Source organism: Paroedura picta, chromosome 4 (assembly GCF_049243985.1).
Source record: "Paroedura picta isolate Pp20150507F chromosome 4, Ppicta_v3.0, whole genome shotgun sequence".
Classification (NCBI taxonomy): Eukaryota; Metazoa; Chordata; class Lepidosauria; order Squamata; family Gekkonidae; genus Paroedura; species Paroedura picta.
The window spans coordinates 5,087,146-5,107,331 of record NC_135372.1 but is presented as its reverse complement, the minus strand read 5'-3'; the positions used below and the strand labels follow the sequence as shown (position 1 = coordinate 5,107,331).

The window sequence follows — 20,186 nt, the reverse complement described above, 5'->3', positions numbered from 1 at the left end:
TACAATTCCGATGAGACCCAGCCACCCCTGTCCTATAAGAGGAGAGGCAGTATAGAAATCAAATATTCCATTCTGTTCTGAAGATCAGCCAATGCTGGACTCTCCAAACACAGCTAGATGTGTCACCCATTGACTTCATCAGATTTAAAACTCTTGGGGTGCCTCCCTCCCGATTTCTCCTCTCCTCCCCATCTCTTCACAACCCACCTTTCTCTGCCTAAACAGCCCCCACCCCAGTTCGGTGAGTGAGGGAAACAGGGTTCCACTTATCCGTTATTGATCTTGGTTGGTGGGGGTTTTTTTAATCCACAATTATCATTATTTAAAACACATAGGTTTTTTTCTTTAAATCAGGGTTTGTGGATGAGCATGCATATACTCCCATGCACCTGTCAAGTTCTGAAGGGGGGGAGCTGCCCTCTTCCAATGAGCCTCACCTGTCAGGATGATGTTTGGGATGTTCCCATGACTGGCGTAGCTGAGCTGCTGGGAGTCCTGCAGGCTCCCGTGGCTCCCCGTGAGCCCCATCATGGCCGCCTGGGAGTAGTTGAGGGTGGAACACGGGCTGTACAGGCTGTTGGAGCTGATGGCGTTCTCAATCATGTTGAACTGCTCGAGCTGCAAAGGCAAAGAGTTAGCGGCATGTGACCCCATTGCCCGGTTCGCCCACCAACCACCCCTCGTTGCGACTTGCCAATGGGGAGGGTTGGAAGTTGATCTCAGGATCAGCTTCTGGCCTTGCTGGGCTGCAGGCCTGTGGCACTTCTAGAGAGGATCATTTCAGAATACCCAGAATAAGGATTCTATCAAAGGGTGCTGATTTTTGCCTCGTGTATGCAACCTATTCCTCATCTGTAGGCCTGGCTCTGCTCCTCCCCTCACAGTCTTGAGGATGTCTGGAGATGGGGGGCTGTTCTACTCCTCCTCAGAAATTTTTGGAGGGGGGTTGTCTTGGACTGCCCATGTAAGAATGTCTTCTCACCTGGCATCTCCTTTTCTTGCCCCCACGGGTGCCCTCCAGCCTTTGCTCTTCTTATCCTGCCTTGCTGCAACAAGACCTGGGGGGAGCCTTACACAATAGCATGTTCATCAGGAGGACTGACTCCTGAGGCAAACAGGATGAGTGTTTTGTGCACTGCAGGAAGTGTGGTTGTGTGGGCTTACCTGGCCAATGCAATACCATATCCCAAGTTTTCTCAACCAGAGTTTCATAAACCTGGTGGTTTCTTGACAGCCCTGAAAGGGTTTCTCAAAGGGAGTTGCTTAATTAATATTTTTTAAATGTTAAATACTTATCAGGTGATATGACCACATATAGTCATGTTGACCTGACCTGCCCCAAATGGCTAATGATGGGCCTGGAGGGGATGGGAAGGGGAGGGGCCCTGAGTGGGCATATACTTCCCAACTGTATTCTGCATAATTGTGCCACTTCTGGGGTTTCTCAAAGCCCCAAGAATGTCTCAGGGGGTTCTCAATAGTAAAAAAGTTGACCTTGCGTGCATCACTAAGACCTGGGTGCAGGGCGGAGAAACGGTCGTCTTAAAAGAACTTGCCCCCCCAGGTTTTGCGGTCCTCCACCAACCCCGGGTCCATAGCAGGGGAGGGGGGAAGGGGAAATCTTGGTCTGGGAGGCCTTCTCCTACAGGGCTCTCCCAGCTCCTGAAATCCGGGGAGTGGAGTGTGTCGGTATTGGGTTGGACTCGGTTGAGAGCTTGGCCATCTGGTTGGTATACTGCCCGCCTAACGCGTCACCAGATGCCCTGCCGAGCCTGTTGGAGGTGGCGGCCGTCTAGGCTTTGCAGTTCCCCAGGCTTATAAACTTGGGGGACTTCAATGTTCATGCGGAGGCGCCGTCTCCGGGACTTGGCTCGGACCTAGTGTCGTCCATGGGGCTCTCGTAACTTGTTCCTGGGCCCATCCATCAGGCCGGCCACACCTTTGACCTGATTTTTGGGGCTGGGATAGAGGTGGTTCTGGATACGGCCTTGGCCGTACCATGGTCAGCCACTACACCCTGCAGTCTCGGACCAAGAATCCACCCCCTCCCTAGTTGGGCGGCGGGCGTATTTTTGCCTGCCCAAGAAGACTTATAGAATCATAGGGGCCATACAGGCCATCTAGTCCAACCCCCTGTTCAACGCAGGATCAGCCCAAAGCATCCTAAAGCATCCAAGTGTATCCAACCTTTGCTTGAAGACTGCCAGTGCGGGGGAGCTCACCACCTCTTTAGGCAGCGTATTCCACAGCTGAACTACTCTGACTGTGAAATTTCCCCCCCCTGATATCTAGCCTATATCGTTGTACTTGTAGTTTAAATCCATTACTGCACGTCCTTTCCTCTGCAGCCAACGGAAACAGCATCCTGCCCTCCTTCAAGTGACAACCTTTCAAATACTTAGAGGACTATCATGTCCCCTCTCAACCTCCTTTTCTCCAGGCTGAACATTTCCAAGTCTCTCAACCTTGGCCCCAGATCATCCTCGTTGCTCTCCTCTGTATCCTTTCAATTTTATCGACGTCCTTCTTGAAGTGAGGCCTCCAGAACTGCACACAGTACTCCAGGTGTGGTCTGACCAGTGCCGTATACAATGGGACTATGACATCTTGTGATTTTGATGTGATGCCCCTGTTGATACAGCCCAAAATGGCATTTGCCTTTTTTACCGCTGCATCACACTGCCTGCTTAAGTTTAGCTTACAATCCACAAGTACCCCAAGATATGGATCCAATTGGTTTCCAGAATGCTCTGCAGGACCTGAAACCTCCCAGCATCTCGCTGGTGGCCATGGTGGAGGACTGGCAGTCCTGTCTGTCAGCCACCATAGACAAAATTGCTCCTAGACGTCCTCTCTGCCCTTGACTGAAACGGGCACCCTGGTATACTGGGGAGCTCCGGGAGAATAAGAGGGAATTGAGACAACTAGAGCGAGTGTGGCGGAAGTCTTGTGACGAGGCTACAAGAACATCTCATCGCACGCTTACGAGGGCGTATGAGATGGCAGTGAAATTGCATCTGGGAGCTGCTAGCTCTCGCCCAGCTCGACTATTTAGGGTTGTTCGATCTCTCACCGCCCTGGGGGAAGGGCGCCAAAATAGTAGGAAATTGGCCATCAGGTGTGAGGCATTTGCGAGCTACTTTGTGGATAAAGCCTTGTCACTCCCCACAGTGCTCGGTGCTCTCCCCCACATTATTTAACATCTTTATGCGCCCTGTGGCTCAACTGGTGCGGAGTTATGGGCTGAGTTGCCATCAGTATGCTGATGACAGCCAGCTCTTTCTCCTCATGGATGGCCACCCGGACTCTTCCCCGGAACCATTCACCAGATGTTTGGAAGCAGTGACAGCTACACCTTGGAGGGCCCATATCCAGCCAGTGCTGAGGCAGCTGCACTGGTTACCGGTTATATTCCGGATCAGGTTCAAGGTTTTGGTTTTGACCTTCAAGGCCATCCGTGGTCTGGGCCCAGCATATATGAGGGACCACCTATCACCCTATTCCCCCCCCCCCCAGGGCCTTACGCTCTGCGAGGGGCTAACCTATTGGCCATTCCGGCCCCAAGGACCTTTTTGGTCCTGGCTCCGACCTGGTGGAATGAGCTCCCGGAAGAGCTGTGGGTCCTGCGGGAACTTTCAGCGTTCCGCAGGGCCTGCAAGACGGAGCTCTTCTGCCAGGCTTTTGGTTGAGGCTAGGCAGCAAGGGAGATCTGCCCCCCCCCAAATGTGGCGGTTGCATGTGCCATCAGCCCCCCTTTTTTCTTCCCTTTAGTGGGGTTATGGAAATTGGGTTAGTTGCATGAATCTGGCCGCCATTCTTGTCTTGCCTTGTTGTGATTAATGTACTATGTTTTATTGTTCTTATTACTGTTTTTAGGGGATTGATTTTATGTGACCCGCCTCGAGCCTCTGGGGGGAGGCGGGATATAAATTAAAGGATAATAATAATTTTAAAAAATGTACCATATCCTGAAGTACTGCACAACATAAACTCCCCCCCCCCAATTATCATTATTTTTTGGGATTTTTATGTAAGTGAGGGTTTCTAACGTTTGTAGAAATTTCTTTCATTTCTGCACCTGGAATCATTAAGTAGTAGAGTTGGTTTCTATACCCCGCTTTTCACTACCCAAAAGTGTCTCAAAGCAGCTTACAATCACTTTCCCTTCATCCCCCCACAACAGACACCCTGGGAGGTATGTGGGACTGAGAGAGTTCTGACAGGATTGTTCTATGAGAACAGCTCTAACAAGATGGTGACTGGCCCAAGGTTACTGAGCTGGCTGAATGTGGCAGAGGAAGGGGGAATCAAATCCAACTTTCTGGATTACAAGCTGCCATTCCTAAACACTACAGCAAGCTGGCTCTCTATGGAGATGTTCTGATTCATTCTCTGAGATCACAGCAGAATTATAGATAACTCATGTACAGACATAACTATATATACTAGAATTAAAGCCCATTGTAGCTGAGGCTACATGGGGGCAGGGGGAAAATAGCAAAGAGAGAGGGAGGTAGAAAGGGATTAAGAGAAAGAGGATAGAAAAAGAGAAGGAAAAGAGAAAAAAAAGAGAGAAGGAAAAGAGAGTGTTAGCCAGAAATATACGTAGTGGGAAAGAAAGTAAGAGAGAGAGATAGACAGGATAGAGAGAAATATAGAAAGAGAAGGAGAAAAAGACAGAGAGAGAAGTAGAGATAAAGAGAGAGAATGAAAGAGAGAGAAATTAAGAGAGGGAGAAAAGTAAAGGAAGAGGGGTAGAAGGAGAGAAATACATATATATATATAGAGAGAAAAAGTAAAAGAGTGATAGAAAATGAGAAAGAAAGGGCAAGAGAGGGATAGAAAAAGAGGAAGGGAGAGGGAGGGAGGGAGAGGGGGAGAGAGAGAGAGAGAGAGAGAGAGAGAGAGAGAGAGAGAGAGAGAGAGAGATGTATGAAGAGGTAGAAAGGAAAGATGGAGGAAAGAGAGAGGAAGTGGGGAAGGGCTGGCACTGTGTCTCTAAGGCTGGCCAGGGATTTTCGGTTCCGGCTTCTGGGAGAGGCAGTGGCAGATAGGGGGTAAGGGAAGCTATCCCTCTCCACTGCACTTACCGCTGGGCTGGGAAGCCCTTCCTTGGCCTCTGTGAGGCCACAGGAGAGCTTCCTGGCCCAGGGGGGAGAGCAGCCATCCCTCTCCGCTGCACGCACCGTTGAACCGGGGTGGCCAGGAGTGAAATAGCAGTGAGTTTGCCAGAGCGCTCTTGGCCAGACCTGTTGGGGGCAGGGACTGTCCGGACTTTGGGACAATTGGGACACCTGCCCCTGCCCACTCATCACCCAACTAGCTCTTGCTCAATTATTTTAACAGGAATATAAGAAGGACGTTCTAATAATTAAACCAAACAGAGAGAAACAGACCTATCCACTGGCAATATGATATATTTATAAAAGAAAGAAAAATGTAGTTTTCCTTGTTTCTTTATTCTTTAGGACTTCTGTCAAAAATGGAATCCAGGTAATGTCCGTTTTCAGTGAGATTCTTTCATCAGTGACAAGTCCTTATATATATTAATAGTATAGTGAGTAATAGTGAGCCACAGGCTCACATAGGTATGGGGATACCAGTCTGTATTGACAATTATTGTAACAGCACAAGCTGTTAAAGACTAGGGGCCAAGCCCATTGCATTCAGTAATACAATGGGCATTAGATTGGGGATTGTGGTGGAAGAACTCTGCAGATGGCCTTTCCCTCCCCCCAGGACTTGGGAAGGGAACTCACCAGCAGGGGCAGCTCTCAGACAGCAGGGATTTACAGCCTCTGAGGGAAGTGGAAGGCAGGGCTGGGAGATGGAAGGCAACTGGCTGGCTGCTGGTCAGACAGGCAAGCCGGTTGGATGAGGAGGTACTCAAGGGCAGGACAGTTGCCCTGAGTGGGATTTACTTAAGCCTTGAGACACACTCCTCCTCCAAGGCTTTACAAGAAATATATTACGTTAAACAGATTTTTTCCAGGATACATTTATTGTTTCCATGCAAGAAACTGACCTAGAATCATAGAATAATAGAGTTGGAAGGGATCTCGTGGGTGATCTAGTCCAACCCCCTGCACTATGCAGGACACTCACATCCCAATCGCTCATCTACTGTAACCTGCCACCCCTTTGCCTTCACAGAATCAGCCTCTCCGTCAGATGGTTATCTAGCCTCTGTTTAAAAATTTCCAAAGATGGAGAACCCACCACCTCCCGAGGAAGCCTGTTCCACTGAAAAACTGCTCTAACTGTCAGGAACTTCTTCCGGATGTTTAGATGGAATTTCTTTTGAATTAATTCCATCCCATTTGTTCTGGTCTGTCCCTCTGGGGCAAAGGAGAACAATTCTGCTCCATCCTCCATATGGCACCCTTTTAAATACTTGAAGATGGTTATCAGATCCCCTCTTTGTTGTCTCTTCTCTAGGCTAAACAGACCAAGCTCCCCCAACCTTTCTTCATATGTCTTGGTCTCAAGACCCCTCACCATTTTTGTTGCCCTCTCTGGACATGTTCCAGTTTGTCAACATCCCTCTTCAACTGGGGTGCCCAAAACTGAACACAGTACTCCAAGTGAGGCCGAACCTCCCATGATCTGGACACGATACTCAGTTTGAGCCCAAAATCCCATTTGCCTTTTTAGCCACTGAGTCACACTGCTGACTCATGTTCAATGTATGGTTTACTAATACTCCTAGATCATTTTTGCACATACTACTGCCAAAACAAGTCTCCCCATCTTATACTGGTGTATTTGGTTATTCCTACTAACTTTTGTCCCTATTGAACTTCATTTTATTCAGTTTAGCCCACTTCTCAAGCCTATCAAGATCATCCTGTATTCTGCTGCTGTCTTCAGTTGTGTTTCCTGCCCCTCCCAGTTTAGTATAGTCTGCAAATTTAATAAGCATCCCCTCTAAACCCACATCCATAGAATCATAGAGTTGGAAGGGGCCATACAGGCCATCTAGTCCAACCCCCTGCTCAACGCAGGATTAGCCCTAGCATCCTAAAGCATCCAAGAAAAGTGTGTATCCAACCTTTTATTGAAGACTGCCAGTGAGGGGGAGCTCACCACCTCCTTAGGCGGCCTATTCCACTGCTGAACTACTCTGACTGTGAAATTTTTTTTCCTGATATCTAACCTATATCGTTGTACTTGAAGTTTATACCCATTACTGCGTGTCCTCTCCTCTGCAGCCAACAGAAACATCCTGCCCTCCTCCAAGTGACAACCTTTCAAATACTTAAAGAGGGCTATCATGTCCCCTCTCAACCTCCTTTTCTCCAGGCTGAACATTCCCAAGTCCCTCAACCTATCTTCATAGGGCTTGGTCCCTTGGCCCCAGATCATCTTCGTCGCTCTCCTCTGTGCCCTTTCAATTTAATCTACGTCCTTCTTGAAGTGAGGCCTCCAGAACTGCACACAGTACTCCAGGTGTGGTCTGACCAGTGCCGTATACAATGGGACTATGACATCTTGTGATTTTGATGTGATGCCTCTGTTGATACAGCCCAAAATGGCATTTGCCTTTTTACCGCTGCATCGCACTGCCTGCTCATGTTTAGTTTACAATCCACAAGTACCCCAAGTCTCGTTCACACACAGTGTTACCTAGAAGCGTGTCCCCCATCCAGTAGGCATGCTTTTCATTTTTCTGACCCAGATGAAGAACTTTACACTTATCTTTATTAAATTGCATCTTGTTCTCATTTGCCCATTTTTCCATTGTGTTCAGATCTCGTTGAACTCTGTCTCTATCTTCCAGAGTATTTGCCAGTCCTCCCAATTTGGTGTCATCTGCAAACTTGATGAGTAGTCCCTCCACCCCCTCATCTAGATCATTAATAAATATGTTAAAAAGTACCGGGCCGAGCACCGAGCCCTGAGGTACCCCCCCCTCTCCAGTCTGATGAAACACCATTGACAACAACTCTTTGAGTGTGGTTCTCTAACCAATTCCCTATCCACCTAACTATCTGAAAATTCAGATTGCAGTCCTTCAACTTATCCATCAGAACATCACGGGGAACCTTGTCAAAAGCTTTACTAAAATCCAAGTAAATGACATCAACCGAATTTCCACGATCCAGCAAACCTGTTACTTGGTCAAAAAAGGAAAACAGGTTGGTCTGGCAGGATCTGTTGGAGACAAATCCATGCTGACTTCCTTGGATCACCAAATTGTCCTCCAGATGTTTGCAGATCGCTCCCTTTAATATCTGCTCCATTATCTTCCCCACAACAGAGGTCAGACTCACTGGTCTGTAGTTTCCCGGGTCATCCTTCCTCCCTTTTTTGAAGATTGGAATAACGTTTGCTCTCTTCCAGTCCTCCTGGACATCTCCAGTCCTTAAAGAGATTCCGAAGATGATGGACAAGGGCTGTGCAAGTTCTCTGGAAAGTTCTTTGAGTACTCTCGGGTGCATTTCATCCGGACCAGGGGATTTGAACTCATCCAGTGCAGCTAAATGCCTCTCGACAACCTCTCTATCCATGTTAACCTGCCACCCAGACACTATCCTTTGGCTATGGCCATCTCTAGATGTGCCTAAACACTTTGACCTGTGGGAAAAAAGATGTAAAATAGGCACTAAGCCTTTCTGCTTTCTCTGCATCTTCCGTTAGAGTTTGTCCATCCGCACCCAACAGTGGGCCTATTGCCTCCTTTACTTTACGTTTGCTCCTCGCATAACTGAAAAATCTTTTCTTGTTACAATGGGCTTCCCTGGCCAATCTTAGCTCACTCTCAGCTTTGGCCTTTCTGATGATTGATCTACAGTGCCTAGTAACCTGTAGGTACTCTTCTTTAGAGCTCTGTCCTTCCCTCCATTTCCTGAACATTTTCCTTTTCTTTCTTAGTTCCTCTTGAAGTTCTCTGTTCATCCAAATAGGCTTCTTAGAGCTCCTGCAGTTTTTTCGTCTTTCTGGCATAGTCATTGATTGAGAATGCAATAGCTCTTATTTGAGTAGCGCCCACCCTTCGTATGCTCCCTTCCTTTCCAGCATTCTCGTCCATGGTATGACACTCATCATATCTCTGAGTTTATTAAAGTTTCCCTATGAAAATCCAACATCCGCGTCTGTCAACAAGCTTCCTTGGCTCCCCATCTCAAAAGGAATTCTATGAGGATATGGTCACTTCCCCCTAGGGTCCCCACCTCCTTCACCTCATCCACCAACTCTTGTCTGTTAGTTAGTATTAAGTCCAGTATGGCTGAACCTCTTGTGGGTTCATCTACCATTTGATAAATGAAATTATCAGCCAGGCAGGTCAGAAACTTGCATGACTGAGGACGCTTTGCAGAGTTTGTTTCCCAGCACACATCTGGGAAATTGAAGTCACCCATGATGACAAGGTCCTGCCGCTTGGATATTTTCTCAAGTTGCTCACAAAGTGCAGCATCCACACCCTCTTGTTGGTCAGGCAGTCGGTAGCTGACACCAACCACCACACAGTTTGTTTTCCCCTCGCTTATTTTCACCCAGATGCTTTTCACTGTAGATATGCTCTCCTTCACTAGAATTTCCTGACAGGTAAGCCCTTTCCTCACATACAGTGCCACTCCTCCACCTCTTCGATCTATTCTGTTTTTTCTGAACAGTTCATATCCATCCACCATTACATTCCAGTCATGAGAATCATTCCATCAAGTTTCTGTGATGCCTACTAGATAATACCTTTCCATCTGCATGAGAAGTTCCAGCTCTTCCTTTTTATTGCCCATGCTTCGGTCGTTAGTATAAAGATATCTGAATCCTTTTACTTTTGGTTCCCTATGAGCTGGCCTTGCCGGTTGGGCTGCCCCCGATCGTTTTCCTTCCATACACTCCCTATGTTGATCGTCTCCTTCCCCTAGTGGCTTCAGTTTAAAGCTCTCCTGATAAATCTCCCCAGGTTCCTGCCAAACACATTCTTCCCCAGTTTTGATAAGTACAGTCCATCAGGTGCTAGTAGGCCTTCCTCAAGAAAGCCTATCCCATGGTCCCAGAAACCAAACCTCTCCTGCCGGCATCAACTACGCAGCTAGTGATTCACCTTCATTATCTGCCTCTCCCGACGCATTCCTCTTCCCTTGACAGGCAAGATTGAAGAGAATACCACTTGAGCCCCCATTTGCTTGAGCTTCCTCCCCAGATCTTGATAGTCTTTTTTAATAGGAGCGATGGTATTCAGGGACATGTTATTCGTTGCCACATGGACCATCGCAAATGGGTAGTGATCCGTAGATTTGAGGAGTTTGGACAGCCATTCTGAAACATTTTTAATTTTCGCCCCTGGCAAGCAACACACCTCTCGGGTTAGGGGGTCGGGCCCAGCCACATGGCGATCCATTCCTCTTAGCAGGGAGTCTCCAATTACCAGTACTCTCCTTTTTTTTTTCTTCTCAACTCCATTTCCTTCTGTCCCCGTGGCCTCTTCCCTTTGTCTTAGACTTTGTTTCGGGACCTCTTCCCTTGTTGACCCTTGCACCTCCTCTGCAAGGGCCTGAAATCTATTCTGGAGCTCCAAAGGCCCCGAGAACTCTCTCGCTCTTCGCCGTTGAGTCTTTTTCCGAACTGTCTGCAGAGGCTCCCTATTGTGGTCAATCTCCTTATCCTCTTCAGGACTGGTTGTATTCTCTTTATTTCGAGTTGCAGGGCTCTGGTCTATGAACTCCTCCCCTTTCTTACTTTGGGTCAGAGTAATAATTCTGTTTTCTAATTCCCTAATCCTTTACTCCAAAAGTCTTACCAGCTTACACTTGGGGCAGCTGTAGTCCATCTTGTCTTCTGGGAGGAAGGCAATCATGTCACACTCACTGCAGATGATGGGATGAGTGTCCTGGAGGTCCATTGTAATGTCTAGGCAGTGCAAGTACTAGGGAAATATAATCTACTGATATAATCTACTGATTCTAATTGCTCGGCCAAGAACCCCAGGCTAAGAGCCACAGGCCAAGAGCCCTTTGTCTCTCGCCCTTCGGCTTGCGCCTCTGGCGAGGAGCAGCCCTTTTTAATCCTCCCAACAATTACCCAGCAATCACCTCACCCAGGCAGCACAATAGCCTCACCTGGTCAGCAGCAACTCTCCCCAGTAGCTCTCTCCACGTGCTCTCAGTTGGCTGAGCTCTGCCTCTGGCGAGGAGCAGCCCTTTTTAATCCTCCCAACAATTACCCAGCAATCACCTCACCCAGGCAGCACAATAGCCACACTTGGTCAGCAGCAACTCTCCCCAGTAGCTCTCTCCACATGCTCTCAGTTGTCTGAGCTCTGCCTCTGGGAATCATTTATAAATATGTTGAACAACACAGGCCCCAGGACAGATGCCTGGAGTACTCCACTGGTCAGTCTTTTCCAAGAAGATGCTGAACCAAACTTGTGGTTTGTAATGTTCGTTGAGTATGGGAGAGGACTGACCCTTGGGAATTTTGGCATAGTGGTTACAGATGAGCTTTCCAGAGCCATGTCTTTAGATATGTGAAGGGAAAATGAGACTCGAGACTCCTCTTAGGGGGAGATTACGTGGCAACCAATTCCTCCCAGTTCTGCATCATTTCCCTTCTTGTGTGAATTAGGCCACAGGCACCAAAATGTCCCCCTGCCCTAATACACATGGGGTAGTCACAGTACACAGGTGCCCACCCTGCTCCTTCTGTCTCCATTTTTTCACTGTTGATAAAATGTTATGTGCCCACATGCTTCTCTCATGGTTGCTCCTTAGAAGAAGAACTGGATTTTTGTACCCTGTACCCTGTAGTAAGTCAAAGGAGTCTCAAAGTAGTTTACAAACACCTTTTCCGTTCGTCTCCCCACAATAAACAACCTATGAGGGGTCTGAGAGAACTGGGAATGGGTTACAATGACCCAGCAGGCCTCAGGTGTCTCAAAGCAGTTTCCAATTGCCTTCCCTTCCTCTCCCCATAGCAGACTCCCTGTGAGGGAGGTGAGGTAAAGAGCCCCACATGGAAACTGGCAACCCTAAGAGGAAGTCTCTCTGTGCACAGCAGTCTTGACCTTAGTAAGGTTTTTTATACTGGTTTTTTTATTTGAGAAGCCAGAGTTGAAAAAAGTCACTTCAGGTCCCATGTCTCTCCAGCCATTTACTTGTTCACTATGTACAGTTTCAGGCTGTAAATATTCCTTATTTAGATCTTCCTGCACTTTCCAGACTCGCAGGACTGATGCTGGCCTGTCTGTCTGCACCTCAAGATACAAACAGTTGCTAGTAAGGGCTGGCCATAGCCCATAGCCCAGGAGGGACACACCTGCACCACTCACTGCCAACTGCAGCCTGCAAGCCCCTACCATAGTATCTAGAGTATAATGATCTTGGAAATACCTCCCTCCCCTCAGTCAGGGGCTATTAAAGGCTCCTTTCCAGCAGGTCTGAAGGGACAGGGGAGGGAGCACACTCACCAGCCTCCTGCTAGCTCTCTCAGTGTTCTGAGGCAAAGTTACAGTTGGACATGACAGATAGGGCAGCTTGGGGCGAAAAGTGCTGGCGCAGCCTGTCCAAGCCTCTGTTCTCATTCCCCTTGGCAGCCCTACTGACCTCCTCTCCTTGTGGTGGTCAGGAGTAGACTGGCTAGAACTCCTGGGTTGCCATGGCCTGTCCGGGTGAGGGCCCAATCGGAAGGCACGAAGCCCTTCCCGACAGACTAGAACTCTTGTCTGTCCTGGTGAGGGCCCAATTGGAAGGCGCTTCACAACTTCCGATTGGGCCCTCACCTGGACAAGCCCCGCCCACTCTCTGCCCACTTAGCCCTTAGCCAAATATGATGATTATTTATTACGGTCATTGACCAGCATCAAAGTATCTACAGACCACATACATTATTACAGCGTTTTAACAGGACACTCGGCATCAGGGAGTTAACAAAGGCACAAAACGTTAATACAGCATTTTGACAGTCAGGTCATCCAGCATCAACAGTAACCAAATATGTATACCACTCCCTGAGTGGTTTAAAGATGTGTGTCTTCTACTTTCAACTTTTATTTTTTCCTCCCTCTCAGGTGGCAAAACCTAAGATGCAATTAGCACAAGGTGCAGCCATTTGTGGTGCTGTTTCTTTCTTTATAGTACATGATGCTCACCTGATGTGACAAAGCGTTTGCCTGCCTGGTTGTCATCTGCTGATCATAACAAGAATCACCAAAGACACTCCCCAGGATGGATGTCTGCTGTGGAGCCAAAGCACAAAGTGTGTGTCAGAGTTTGAGGAAGCGTCATCCAAGGAACAAAACTTGCTGAGGGGCTGGACAAGGGAGGAGGAGGAGGAGCAGACAAAGTTGTCAAAAAGCCACTTTGGGTCCCTGTTGGGCAGAAAGAGGGGTGTAAAGCTGCATATAATTACATTTCAAAGGCGCAGTTGGGTCGTCCCAAGCCAACACCTGAACCTACAAATAAAAGTCTACAAAGCAAAGTTTAAAGAAAAGTTTAAGCCGTTAGGGCTCGGTCAGCACCCACGACCTCCTCCGGTAACGATACACTCAAACTTAAATGTGCTGAGAGAACATTTAATGGCTGCTTGAGGACTCAGGTAAACTGTTCTTCTCCCTGTCAATGCTGGTACAAAACCTCTAAAAGCCTAAAATCCAGTCACTCTGAATTTCAGAAAGGTACATCCAATCTTGGGGAAGATCCATTGCTTCCCAGACATATATGCACTGAACCAACACTCCTCACACAAGAGTAAGCAGTCTGAACATAGTAGAACTGCAGATTACTCACTCACTCACTCACACCACTTAATAGCTTCTCTAGCAGTTGTACTGTAGAACTGATTTGTATATCGTTTTGTACTGTGGATTCCATTAAGGGTTTTTTTATTGTATTGTATTCTCTAGCAGTTAAGTTCTCTAAGCATATTAAGGGTTTCTTATTTGTTTGTTTTTGCTTCTTTGGCACTCCAAAAGCCAAGATCAGTTCCCCTGCTGGTCTCTACTACAGTTACAGCACTCTTTGAATTGTTTTGCTGTCTTGTGCTAGCAACCAAGCAGGGGCAACTATGGCTGCAAACCTGCCCAGGGAATTCAGACAAATGCTTTACTCTAGAAAGTATAAATTGGATTTATATAGTCGCCTCTCTTCAGTAATTCTTTTATTCTTATTTCACACAAGTTCTGATGCGTTTCGCCTTACAGCTTTTTCAAGGTATGACCTTATACTCTATCAAGAGATTCTTTAATAAGTTGAAGTTGGTCCTTAAATATAAAAACCGTCCCTTGGAAAAGCTGTAAGGCGAAACGCGTCGGGACTGTGAAATAAGAATAAAAGAATTACTAAAGAGAGACGACTCTATATAAGTCCAATGTGGATATTTTATTGCCATATTGGTTTCCCAGTACGTCTGTATTTTTCTATATTTGTTTCTTCACTGGGACCCACCCCTCCCAGTTCATTATTTTTGTTACTCTAGAAAGAGCTTGGAGGTCAGTAGACAAATCGCCTTGCCCTTCAGGCCCAACCCAGCTCTGAAAAAACTGGTGGGCTGTCACCAGCAAAAGAACGGACAAGGACATGCATGTGTAGGAGCCATGAACTCAAAATATTTATTTAAAAACATTTTCATGTCACCTTTCCCAACCAGCATCCACAAGGTGATACGTGTGTGTGTGTGAGGGAGAGAGAGAGAGAGAGAGAGAGAGAGAGAGAGAGAGAGAGAATGCCATCAAGTTGCTTCCAACATGGCAAACCCTGTGAAGTAATGTTCTCCCAGAATTACCTATTGTGAATAGAGTTGTAAATTGATGGCTGTGGCTTCCTTTACAGCAGGGCTGGCCGAACTGTGGCTCTCCAGATGTTCATGGGCTACAATTTACATAAACCCGAGTATGCTGGCAGGGGCTCATGGGAATTGTAGTCCATGGTGAGTCAAAGTTTGGCCACCCCCACTTTGTAGAATCCATCCATCTCATGTTGGGTCTTCCTCTTTTCCTGCTCCCTTCAAGTTTTCCTAGCATGATTGCCTTTTCCAGTGATTCTTGATTTCTCCAAGAGCAGCCTTTCTCCACTTTTTACCATTGAGAAACCCGGAAACATACTTCAAAAAACCCCAAAAGGACCATCAATGGCCATTTTGGAAGGGGAGAGTGGGTTGACATGACCATATATGGTTATATCAAAATAAATTTTATATATTAAAAATTAATTAACTCCCACCCATTTGGGAAGCCCTTCCAGGGCTACCAAGAAAACCTCAGGGTTTCACAAAACCCTGGTTGAGAAAGCTTGTCCTAGAGAGTTGCTGCCTGTTTGAGTAGACAAACTGACCCAATGGATCAGTGATCTGATTCTGTACAAAGCAGCTCCATGTATGTGCTTGTACGTATTTTATCGTGCATCAGAAATTAGGGTTGTGTTTTTTAAAATAGAGGCATGGCCCTGCTGTCTACATATGTGTATGTGTTGTGTGAACTGCCCACACATGCATTACAAAAGAAAACAGGGAGCCAAAAACATTCAAAAATCCAATGGCGGAAGAATGAAGCAGAAAAATAAGAGGATGAGCAGCAAAGAAGCCAAAGAAAAGTCCACAGTCCCTTACTTGGGGAGAGCTGCCAGGAGAAAAGGCTTGATTGGAGACAGGAGAAGTGGGAGACTGGTTGGCCGGGGAGCCGGCATTGCTGCGGTACTGCTGGAGAGACCCCTACAGAAGGACACAGTGTTAGAAACCATGGGGCAGAGAGGGAAAAGAAGAGAATAAACAAAAAAAATTACTGTTTTTTTTTCATGGATAGCCCTGGGAGGAGGGGGCAGAAAGCAGAGAGAGAGAGAGAGATCAGGAGATGGAGAAGGAGGAACTCGGGAAGAGATGTCCGCAATGAACCCAGCAAAGCTAGTGTGATTAACAATGCCTTGAGAGGTCATGAACTAAAAGGAAAGCCACTTTCCTTTTAATCATTCCCATTTTAGGTCTAGATCCTAATGACCTAAGGGAATGCCTCTTCTCATGCACACACACACACAAAGCTCAATGTTTAAGGTCTGTCAGTGGGGTCCTCCTTTACTTTCCAACTTATGGAAGCAAGATGGACATCCACAAAAAGCCCCAGGTCTGTGCAATGTTCCTGCCAAAGGGTTTGACTCCTTTCTGGATACCCTTTAAAAGTCAAATAACATTTTCTCTCTGTGTTTTTTGTGAACAAGTTTTTATTCCCTTGCTGCTGTAAAGCCATAACTTCTTATTACACCAAAACAAAAAAACAAAAAAATCACATAACAAAACACAGACCTACTGTTCTGTTTATGGGCAAAGACGTGCGAAGAGTTCAGATCAATTGACTCAACACATTTGTGGGCTTCAATGAACATTTTCCTGACTAACAACCTTGGGGCTCATGTCTGTCTCAGCAAGAATACACAGAGCCCTCTATTTTAAAACCCCATAAGAATCTTTGGTCGACTCATGTTTAAATGTGAATATGAGCCTCACAACTAGGAGACTCAGCTGCCTTCTTCATGGTCATCCAGTAACCTCAAGGCACCAGACTAGAGAGCAGACCCTTCAGGCCTAGGTTAGGGTGCAACTGTTCTTCCACAGTAGGCAGTCGCCAGATGCGACACAAGATGTGTGCTGGAAGCTGTGGACAGTGACTTCTGAGATGAGACCCTTAATTTTAAACAACTTGCGGGTAGGTGGGGGGGTGGGAAGAAGCCTTTTATTAAAAGAGAGCGAAGTAAACAGAACAGTTGTTTTGGGCTCCCAGGAACTCAAACCTGCCACCACAGTTTACATCAACCCTCTCTTAAGGCCCGCTTGGGAACTGGAGTTCGCCCTTAGAGATTCCCAGCTCCTTTCCCAGAAATCTCAGCCCACTTCCAATGTACCATTTTGCAGCCACAGCTGTTCAAACTGGTGAACTTTCCTGCACCCAACGTGTGGCTCAAATATTACACGATCTCAGCCCGTGCCGGGAGTTGTTTTGGTGCTGGGCTCCCCCTCCCTCTCAAGCTTACCGAGCTGACGTCTATTCCCATTGAAGTCTGGGTCTGGCTGCCTGGTGGAGACTGTGGGATTGTGGAGGGGACAGTGACCGAAAGCGGGGGGAGCTGCACTCCTCGCTGTAAGCCGGAGGACTGCATCAGCGGAGTGTTTGGCGGGAGGGAGCTGGCCACTTGGGGTGGCTGCTGCTGCTGCTGCGCACTCGTTTGGGCGAAGAAAGAATATGGCGGAAGCTGCTGTTCCAGGGAGAGTGCATCCATCGCCACGGCCTTGACGGGAAAAGACAGAAAAAGATTGCCTGGGCACAAACCCTGCTGTGAGGACAGACGATCGGCAGTTCTGGGGGACAGGATTTTTATGCCAGCATAAAAGCCTTTCATCCAAAAGAAAGGGAGTAGGTCTCTACTGGAGACACATCACTCTCCACCCATCAGGCACCATGGGGCTCAAATCAAGGCAGGCACTGGCCACCCTACTCCTCACTAAGGCCTGCTGGGGGCAGAGGCAGAAACAGGTTCTGGTCAATGCCGGTTGTCACGTTCAGGATCTCTTCTTCCCAAAACTGCTTGCTAGAGTTTGCCCCTTTACTGTAACCCCCCCCCCCCCCCCACACACACACACACACTTTACAGAACAAGCTCCAGCTTTGGCAGTTTTTAGAGAGTGCTGCGCGCACACACACGAATCCAAACAAGTGCTCAACAAAGGGAAGTCCATGAACAGTAACACCCCGAGTGTCCTCACCCTTCACTTACCTGAGTGATGGGTGATAAAGGCGAGAGCGTAGGTGAGACCTGCTGGGATTGGGGTCTCCTGGAGTCTGTGTTCAACGAAAGGGGGCTGACGGTTGGCTGCCGGTGCTGCTGAGAAGAAGCCTGTGTTGACGTCATGCCTGTCACCAACAGAAAAAGGCTTCTTTCAACTTTTGGAGCACAATTTCTGTCATGGCCACGGGGTGGAGACGGCATTGGTCACCTTGACGGACGATCTCCGTCGCCAGCTGGATCGAGGCAGTTCGGCTGTATAAGTTCTTTTAGATCTGTCAGCCGCATTTGATGCGGTTGACCACGAACTGCTAGCATGCCGCCTCGCCAGTACAGGGATCAGGGGCACAGCATTAAGCTGGATACGCTCCTAAACCGGATCCAGAGGGTGGCGTTGGGGGATGAGATGTCAAGTCCGTTTGGGCTCCCTTGTGGATTTCCGCAGGGCTCGGTGCTCTCCCCCACGCTCTTCAACATCTTCATGTGCCCTCTGGCACAGCCAGCGAGGAGTTACGGTTTGGGTTGTCATCAATATGCAGATGACACCCAGCTGTATCTCCTGATGGACGGCTGCCCGGACTCCCCCCCGGATCCATTTGCCAGATGTTTGGAAGCCGTGGCTGGGTGGCTCGAGCAGAGTCGCTTGAAACTCAACCCTGTCAAGACGGAGATCCTGTGCTTTGAGCTGGGTGGTATAATGTCGAAGCCGCTTGGATTGGTTGGGTTAGGTTGGGTTGTTCGGCTTTTTTAGAAGATTTTATTCTATTAAGAGGTTTTATGGGGGTTTTATTGTCGTGATCCGCCATAAGCCTTGTGGGAGTGGCGGGCTATAAGTTGAATGAATGAATGAATGAATGAATGAATGAATGAATGAATGAATGAATTCTCAAGTGACTTTGTTGGGATTGAGTCTCACAGCCATGTCCCCCCCCCAAAAAAAATCCATCCCCACACCTGAATAGCTAGGACCCACACAGTGGCCTCCACTTGCAACTCTCTGAAGTCAGCATCAAGTTCCTAGACCCTCGGGACAGCAAAGAATCACGACAGCGATTCAGGAGGGTACCCGGCAGAGGGGGCTAAAGGAAAGCTGGCACTGGACTGAGGATGTGCATAGATTCACAATTAACTAGGCATGCACATGGTGCATGCATTTTACAGGGTTGGGGGAATAGTTACAGGTGAATACCTGGCACCAAGCAGCATCTCCAGAACTCGGGGATGTTGCAAGAACAGTACCAGTACAGTATCAAGCCACCACTCCGAATGCATCCACCATGCTATGGCCCCTGGACAGTGCAGGGTGACTCGATGCAAATCTGAGCTCCTCCCCTCCCCTTTTTGCAAGGAGGATGCTTGCCAGTTGAGTCTGGGTGCCATTCAGGCAAGTGTCAGGATTCTCTCACGAGGAACAAGCAGGTCAGCAAGCTAGGCAGGGCTGCACAATTTCTTTACATCTGCAAGGGAACGCTGTTATACGCAACACGTGGGACACAAGAGGCCATCTATACCAGGGATTCCCAACCAGGGGCTGGGGGGGGGTTCATCCCTTTCCGTCCTGCCTTAATGAACTCGGTAACACGCTAGAGAACTGGGCACTCCCATTGCTCCCCTTTCACCCTCCCAAAAATGAGCAAGTTCTCTCCTGATTTCTGTGCCTGGGAGAGGGCAGGGCCTGCACGCCTACTCCCACCTTAAACCACCTCCTCAGTCCTTCTCAAGCCTGTCTGTTAACATACAGGATGATGTCACTTCTGGTGACATGTCACTTCCAGGGGGTATGCCAACCTGCAAAATTATTTCAAGGGCTCCTCCATGGTAAAAAGGTTGAAAAGGGCTAGTCTACACTAAGAACAGACCTTTCCTTCCTGTTCTCTCTTAGCAACATGGCAAAGACAACTGAAGAAGAGACATGGACATTTAAGACTGATTGGCAGGGATGTCCAATGCAGTGCCCACCAACATCTTCCTTGGTGCGCACCCAGTGGTTTTAGGGAGTGGGTGGGGTCAGTAAGGGTCCTGCCCAATGGGACTTCTGATTTACCACTGAAGATCTGATTGGCTATACATATTAATGTAATAATGTTTCAGCTGCAGCTGATGCCACAGACAGCTGACGCTGATTTTATTACCTGCTCCTAGTTTATTTTTAAATACCCCTCTTCTCCTCTGCACTTGGGCTTCCTTTGCGTGGCTGGCTTTGTCTTGTGTAACAGCCATTTTATGGCTGCGCCTACTATGCTCTATCAGAATCCCAGCTATGTCCACAGGCTCCAAAAGGTTGAGGCTATGTATTCAAAGCCTCCCATGCAGCTGCAGCTACAGGTTTTCCAACCAAAAGGCATCAATTCCACTTCAGTGTCTCCTCTACCCAATGTCTTCCAGCCACTGTTAAGTGCTCTGTTTGCAAGAGGCAGAGGCTGTGACAATGCCGGAGAATCTGTTTGGCGTACAGAAGGTCTTCGATTCAATACCCTG

At 47.8% G+C, this 20,186-nt stretch overlaps 1 protein-coding gene across 5 annotated transcripts in view; it reads right to left on the bottom strand.

Annotated features, from left to right (window-relative positions):
• The window catches only part of CRTC1 (CREB regulated transcription coactivator 1), a 97,658-nt gene that overhangs the window by 7,817 nt on the left and 69,655 nt on the right, over positions 1-20,186 (bottom strand). Inside the window, exons 9-13 of one of the 5 annotated variants that reach the window (XM_077331603.1) lie at positions 17,700-17,836; positions 16,959-17,213; positions 15,547-15,648; positions 13,094-13,180; positions 438-618 (exon numbers count right to left, since the gene is read on the bottom strand). In XM_077331603.1, the coding sequence (XP_077187718.1) occupies positions 438-618; positions 13,094-13,180; positions 15,547-15,648; positions 16,959-17,213; positions 17,700-17,836 (762 nt within the window). The remainder of the gene's footprint in view (positions 1-437; positions 619-13,093; positions 13,181-15,546; positions 15,649-16,958; positions 17,214-17,699; positions 17,837-20,186) is intronic. The other 4 variants (XM_077331604.1, XM_077331605.1, XM_077331606.1 and 1 more) reach the window with 4 other exon arrangements.